This window comes from Harpia harpyja, chromosome 3 (genome assembly GCF_026419915.1).
Source record: "Harpia harpyja isolate bHarHar1 chromosome 3, bHarHar1 primary haplotype, whole genome shotgun sequence".
Classification (NCBI taxonomy): domain Eukaryota; kingdom Metazoa; phylum Chordata; class Aves; order Accipitriformes; family Accipitridae; genus Harpia; species Harpia harpyja.
In genome coordinates this window covers 22,601,686-22,609,032 of record NC_068942.1, presented here as the reverse complement: position 1 = coordinate 22,609,032, position 7,347 = coordinate 22,601,686, and the positions used below count along the sequence as shown (strand labels likewise).

Sequence of the window (7,347 nt, the reverse complement as noted above, 5' to 3'; positions counted from 1 at the left end):
CCGTCCTCCCCCTCCTCCCCGAAACGGTTTCCCTGGACAGACGGGTCGGGGCAGCGGCCGGGAATTCCCAATCCCGCCGGCCCGAGCGCGCCGATCGGGGAAACTGCGGCAGCGGCACCCGGCAGCCAGGCTCCCGCCCGACCCCCCCGGGCCCCGGCCGCCGCGTCGGGGCGAGCACAGGTACGGGGCTGCCAGGGCGGGGAAGGGGGGGGCACGGGGCTCTGGCAGCGCTCGCTGCCGCCGGCTCTCTCTCCCTTCGCGGGGCGGCCGGGAGTCGCTCCGTACCGAGCGACCCTCGCCTCGCCTCGCCGTGCCGCCCGCCCCCTCCGCCGCGCTGAGGGGAGCGGCTCCGCTCGGCGGCAAGGTGAGCCTCCGGTAGCACCACCTGGGCCGGGGGCGAGCGGGACCCTCCCGGCGGGCTCCCGGGCGCTGCCGCCCGGCGGCGACGGCGGAGCGGGGGCGCGGGAGCCGGCGGGCGGGAGCCGGGCGGGGCGCGGGCGGCAGCGGGGCCGCCCCTCGGGGCAGGCGCGGCCGGCAGCTCCCCCCGGCCGGGGCGGCGGTTGGTTTCTCCTGTCGGCGGAGGCAGGGCCAGGCGCGGCGAGGGTGGGCGCGGAGGTGGCCACGGGGCCGGGGGTAGGCGGCGGCGGCTCGCTCCGGCGGAGTTTGCTCCGGACGCGGGGCGGGAGCGGCGGCTGGAGGTGAGGGACGGGGACCGGGACCGGGACGGGACTCGGCTCCGCTCCACTCTGCGGAGGGTCTTGCGGGCGGGAGTTTGCACCGGTCGCGGAGCGGAGGGGAGAGCCCCGGGGCGGCGGGCGGGGAGCTGCGGGCTAGACCCTTCCCTCCTCTCCGTCCTCCGCCAGCGGAGCCGCCGGCCGGGTGGGAAGGCGGCGGCGGCGGCGTGAGCTGGAAGCGGGGGGGAAAACTTGTTGTTCCCTCGGGGCCGCGGCCGCCCGGTCCATCCACGTGTGGGGGGCGAGGCGAGGCGCCGCGCCGCGCCGGGGGAAGGCGGGTGGGCGCGGGCGAGCGGAGCCGAGCCGCGCCGCGCCGCTGCCCTCTCCCTTTCCTCCCCTGCCGCAGGTCTCGCTGCGGGAAGCGGAGCGGAGCCAGCCCCGGAGGGGAAGCGCCTGCCCCCGGAGAAGGGGCCGCCCGGAGCGGGCAGCGCCCCGGCGGGAGCCGCCGCCGCCCCCCGCCTCGCCTCGCCTCGCCGCCCGAGAGCCGAAGGCGCCCGGAGGGGGGAAAGTTGTACGCGGGGCCGGGCCGGGCGCGATGCCGGGTCGCGGCGCGCTGTGCCTGGGGCTGCTGCTGCACGTCCTGCTGGGCTGCGGCTCGGTGCAGCAGCCCGGCAGTTGCCCGGCCCCCTGCGAGTGCTCGGAGCCGGCCAAGACGGTGAAGTGCGTGAACAGGAACCTGACGGCGGTGCCGCCCGACCTGCCGCCCTACGTGCGCAACCTCTTCATCACCGGCAACCGCCTGGCCCGCCTGCCGGCCGGCGCCTTCCCCGCCCAGCGCCTGCCCGACCTCAGCGCCCTCAACCTCAGCGGCAACCACCTGCGGGCCGTGGAGGCCGGCGCCCTGGCGGCCCTGCCCGCCCTGCGGCAGCTGGACCTCAGCGGCAACCCCCTGGTCTCCCTCAGCCCGCAGGCCTTCGGGGAGGGCGGCAGCCCGCTGGAGGAGCTGGCCCTCCGCGGGGCCCTGCGCGACCACGGCGTCCTCCTCAGCCTGGGCGCCATGCTGCAGTCCGGGGCCCTGCGCAACCTCAGCCGCCTGGAGCTGGCCGACAACGGGCTGCTGCTGCTGCCCGCCGGCGCCTTCGCGGCCCTGCTGGCCCTGCGGCAGCTGGACCTGGGCGACAGCTCGCTGGTGGGCCTGCGAAACGCCTCCTTGCAGGCGCCGGGGCAGCTGCGGAGCCTCAACCTCAGCGACGACTCCCTGGGCGTGCTGAGGAACGGCACCCCGGCCCAGCTGCGCGGAGGGCCACCTGCCCTCCGGCGCGTCGGCCTGGGCCGCAACGCCTGGCTCTGCGACTGCGCTGTCGAGGACCTGGTGGCCTGGCTCAAGGAGGGCGACCGGGCGGAGGGCAAAGAAGCCCTGACCTGCGCCTACCCCGACAAGGTGCTGGGCAAAGCCCTGCTGAAGATCAACGGCTCGGACCTCAACTGCTCCGTGCCTGTAGACCTGCCTTCCCAGCTACAGACTTCCTACGTCTTCCTGGGGATAGTCTTGGCTCTCATTGGGGCCATTTTCCTCCTGGTTTTGTACTTGAACCGAAAAGGAATCAAAAAGTGGATGCACAACATCAGGGATGCCTGTAGGGATCACATGGAGGGCTACCACTACCGGTATGAGATCAACGCAGACCCCAGGTTAACAAACCTCAGCTCCAACTCGGACGTCTGACGAAGCGCCACCGATGCGGGGCCGCGCGCGGTAGCTGTGCATGAAGAGTAGACTTAACGCTTTACCCTCACGCTTGCTCCCTTCTCCCCGGAGAAATCTCAGATGTGCTTGTAACTCGAGGGGGATACGCCTCCCTGTGATATCAAGTTCATTTTTGTTTTGAGACGCTGGGCAGCTGCGCATGGCGGTGGGCTGTATGTAGGAAACAAGCTGCTGCTTCTTTTCCTCCATACCTGTCTGTACTCGTGGGAAACTTTTTTCAAGATCTCAAAAGAAAAAAAGGATCCTCTCTGATGCTCCAAAGACACCAGAGTTTATAAAAAAATTACCGATGCAGACACCATTCAACAAAAGCTGCCTCAACTTTTTGGGAAAAAAAAAAAAATGTTCTGTTCGTCTGTGCCAGTTTTGATCTTGTATATCCAAATTGTGATGACAACGATTCCATTTCACAGACTACCTTGAGATTTAAAAAAACAAAGAAACTCCTTTTAACAACTCCTCTGTTACAAAGAAGGAAATCGAACAGTGAGCATGCACAAATACTTTGTAGTTTTACATGTTAGGAAACTTACCACCTCAGTAAGTCTCTTACTATTTTGTAAAGTTATTTTTGATTGCAGTTTACGTGAAAAGAGAGGGTTTTTATACAAGCTGCATCTAAACTCCAGCTGAACTGTTAAATTCAATAAACAGTCTTACAAGAACTTTTGTGTTGAAGTTTGCTGTTTGATGAGAGATGTATGGACATCTAAGATTGTGGATAGCTTTACAGTCTCTGAAGTAATAGCCCTGCAGTAGTAATCTGAATAAAATTTTACACAGATGTGTAGGTTAGAGACATAGATGTTTGACGATGTGGTGCAATATGCTAGGAGAACTACACTGATCAACGACGAGAGCAGTTTCACTTGACACAAAACCCCCAGTCTGCTCTCTCAAGACAACTGCAAAACGTCGAGACAGATGCTAGGGTCCACCTTGCTGGGAAGGTACAAACTGACAGAATTTTCATAAGGCCTTCTCTACGAAATTAAAAAGAAAATAATTCAAATTAAATTGTGGAGTTTGTAAGCTAAAGGAAATTTTACCTGAATGGAATTGTTTATTATAAAAAAAACATACTTTCATGTCCTGAACTAAATTAAATGCAGCTCAGTCGTGTAGTCGGCGAGCTTCAGGCTTGTAAATCAATGCAGCACTTATTAAATTGCTTACTGTTTCATTTTAAGCTCTCTGTACTCGTGAAGTTCTGTAGTGATCTACATCGAGTAACTTGATGGAACTTTACATTTATCTTAAAGCTTATAACAGGTGCATTTCAATATTGTGTGTTACTCATGCTTATTACTTGCTCGGGAATGCATTTTCTTGTAAATAGATAAGGCATGCAAAGAAAAACTTCAAAAATGCATCATGTAATATGCAACTCTGAATACATATGAAAAGGTTAGCAAGAACCTTCCAAAGACCACCAATAATTAATGCACTTTTCCTAATCCATTTATAGATTCTTAATGAAAAAAATACACCAGCTGTAGAAGCGTGATGTGAATTGGTATCTATCGGTATATCTGTGGAGCTTTTTCCATGGTTCCTGTTACTTGAAGCTCTTGAGCATCTCTAAAATTTTATGAATTACTGGCTAATTCTCTTTGCTTTCGAAAGTGACAGTTTTCTCATAGATATACACCTTTGGTAAGAGCTCATAAATGTAAAATAGTCCTTGAAGTATCAGAAGAAATACAATCTCTTTTGGGCATCAGTATTATTCAAATGCTTATTTCTCTCCTTGCAACTTCAGACAAAGCAAGTAGCACAAGTGGGTTCAGACTAATTTTCTCTTGCTTTAAATTGGCTTTATTTAATAGCAGTGATTTTTTTTTTAATGTGGTTTTGTAACTTTGCCCTCAAAAGTAAAAAAATAATTAATATTACATACAATTAATGGTTTGATAAATCAGTGTATTTTACAATTAAAGTAAGTTAAGTGACAGCCTGTTTCTCCTGCTGTAATTTAAATGTATGAGCAATATCTGATTAACAGCATATCAATTAAGTTTGTGGATTCTTAAAAAGCAGACTGCTGGTCTGAATGTTAGCTGCACATATTTTAAGAACAGTGTAAAAACCCCGGTGTGAATAACTATTACTGTGCAACTATGCAAACCATTCATACTTGGTATACATAAGATAGTTCATGTAAGAAGCAAGAATTTACAACAGCTATGCAGTGTGCTTTGTCGTATTGGTCATTTCAGAGATTACCAACTTACACTTATTTGTACAGTGCCAAGAGGAATAGAGTGTCACCCTTGCTTAAGATGCTCCTGTAATATAATAGAGAAAACATGTACAAACCAAGCCATTTCTTGGGCAATTTCTTGGGTTTTGGTAACAGATACTTTAAAGTAACTACAGTAAAAGCAATTGTCCGTGATGTGTTAATGTAACAGCCATGCATTTATAGAGCTGCTGTGTAAGGATAGGCAATGACTTTTTTCGCGGTCTTTCAGCAATGGACTGAGTATTTGTATAGTGAGCAAGTGTAACTGTTGTACTACACCTATTATTCTAAAGATTATTATTATTATTATTTTTTTGTATCATAGAAAGTCAATGTAATAGAATTTTATTAGAGACCTGGCGACGCCTACTTTAAAATAATTTTTGCCATTTGCTTACATGTGTATTTATTAGGATGTAACAGTTAGCATGTGTCAGTATTGTGTTGGATAACGTTCTCCTACAGTGTTTGACCAACAGTGAATGCTTTGGTGTTTTGTACGATGCATTATTTGATCTTAAATCCCCTTCCATAAACAGTGCTTGAAATTTGTTTTCCTTTCCTTTTACAAAATAGTTAACAGTGGTACTCAGAAGACATTGAAAAAGTAGCTCCCAAAGTGCTTCAGAACTTGGTTAAAAACTATACATGTAAAATAGCGTTAGTTTAAGGGTTCTTCTGAAGCACGTTTTATAATCTTACTCTGCTTTGACACCTGAAATTCCAATTGATTACTATTTCCAGAGCAGCTTAATTAGCAAGGCTGTTTTATTCATTCATTCTTCAATAAAACACCTGCAGTACTAAATGCCTCTAAAATGTGTTTTGTATACATAAACCCCCAAAGTTCTGCATGACATGGTTGCCATTGATGTTTCGTAGAACACATCTAGACTAAAGTAGTGGGCAAATCTTCAGGGAAGGCTGCGCAGCTAAGAAGCAGCAAGGTTGGTTTGTCCGAACTTCAACTGCTTGCTTAAAACTAGTTTTAGTTGTAATAAGCTTAACATTTTCTTAGAAGAATAGCACAAGGAATTGACATAGTTTTAATATATTTTCCTAAAGTACTTTGGATAAGCGCTGTTGCCAGGTAAGAAACAGAAAATTCCCCAAATCTTTCTTTATCCAAGGTAGCTTTATATTAGATCATCTGACATATTTTTTTCTCTCAGCAAACCATAATATTACCAATAATTTTGACCTCCAAAAAGTGATTTGAAGTTTTGCACAACTGCTTTAAATCTTTTCATTCAGGGTAATTTACCTTTTAAGCACTGGTGACAATCCCCAGTGACATGCCAGCTAGCGAAGCAGTCTGTTCAGACCTGTATGCGGTTGTTGACTGAGATGTCACTGAAGACAGGCATGGCAAAATATTCAAAATAGGACTGCGCTAGGATCCCAACTCTCATTATTCTACCAGCATTTTCCCTGTGGTATACTCTGCTCTTTATGCATCTGCATAATTTCTTCTTCGCCTCATTTTCTCAAGAAATCCATTAAAAGGAGTATCATGAATCTGTACAGGTAGAGAAATCAGTCCAACTGCACCTGTATTTTGAGGTTTAGCGTCTTCATTTCCCTTTAAGCCTTAACATGAAAAAGAGCCTTTGTCAAAGTAGACAGAATGAAAATTTGATACACACTTTTTCTTTCTCTTTAGCAGCTGAATGTTCAAGAAGAACCATTCATTCTCAGCATATGATGAAGGAAAATAGCATTTGGTAAGAAAAACATTTTGGTTTCAAGCTTCCAAATGACATTTATATTCTGTGAGAAAAGGTGGAAGGGAGAAGCTTATAAAGGAAACGGAGATATCGCTTTGTAACGGGTCAGCACTGGAAATCACAATGCTAGCAATAGGAACAATTGCTGATTGATTCTGTCTGTTATGTTCTGGTCATGTTTTATGGATACAGCTCTAATTTCTTCCTGTTGCTATAAATGGAAACATTCTGCTAGCAAGCAGAGTCACGTCCTGTAATATTTGTAATGCAGGTGTTTCCACTGAAATTTTTGTGGGATATAATAGAAGATTGAATTTAATTCAGCGCCTGCTGATTTAATAATGACTAGATCAGGCCCATAACTTAATGCTCCATTTTTGCAAACATGCTGCATACTAGTTGCAAGGACCTTGGCTTGGAATCAGTCAATGAAAGCCCACCAAGGAAGAGAGAAAGCAGTCTGTTGGGGAGTGTAACATTTGTTAGATACTTCACACATGCTTAAAAAAGAGACATAAACCATGTGGGAGCAGAGGATCCTTTGCTGATACAGAAGTACGTGTGCTCTGCTAGCTTCCCGAGTCAATACAGCAGTAGCAGAAAAGTGGTGCTTTGTACCAATACAGTAAACCTAACAGCACTCCTCTCCCATCTTGAAAAAAAAAGCACCAAGCTTTAAGAATACAGGTTTGCAGTGTAAGTATGTCCTTAAAAAGGGCTTTTGCTTTCTCAACAGTGTTACAATTTCTGTGTTGACACATCCTTGGAAAACCTTGCTATGCCAGAAGTCATCTGTCGCATAGGCAAAGCTTGAAATCAGGCCTTGCATTCCCAATGTTAGCCTGAATAGAAAAAGGGAACTATTAAGAAAATTAAAATGGTACTTTAGACAGTGCATTCGTGTTGCAGTTAATAATTTAATACTTGCAATTA

At 49.3% G+C, this 7,347-nt stretch overlaps 1 protein-coding gene across 1 annotated transcript; it reads left to right on the top strand.

Moving 5' to 3' along the window:
• The first annotated feature begins 599 nt into the window (after positions 1 to 599).
• TPBG (trophoblast glycoprotein) lies at positions 600 to 5,495 on the top strand. The gene is made up of 2 exons (XM_052781642.1): positions 600 to 698; positions 1,081 to 5,495. Exon 2 carries the CDS (start codon positions 1,270 to 1,272, stop codon positions 2,398 to 2,400), a length of 1,131 nt encoding a protein of 376 aa, XP_052637602.1. The 5' UTR covers positions 600 to 698; positions 1,081 to 1,269; the 3' UTR covers positions 2,401 to 5,495.
• Positions 5,496 to 7,347: the final 1,852 nt, after the last annotated feature.

Excerpts from the sequence above, each read along its gene's own strand:
- TPBG (XM_052781642.1), top strand. The coding sequence starts at position 1,270 with ATGCCGGGTCGCGGCGCGCTGTGCCTGGGGCTGCTGCTGCACGTCCTG.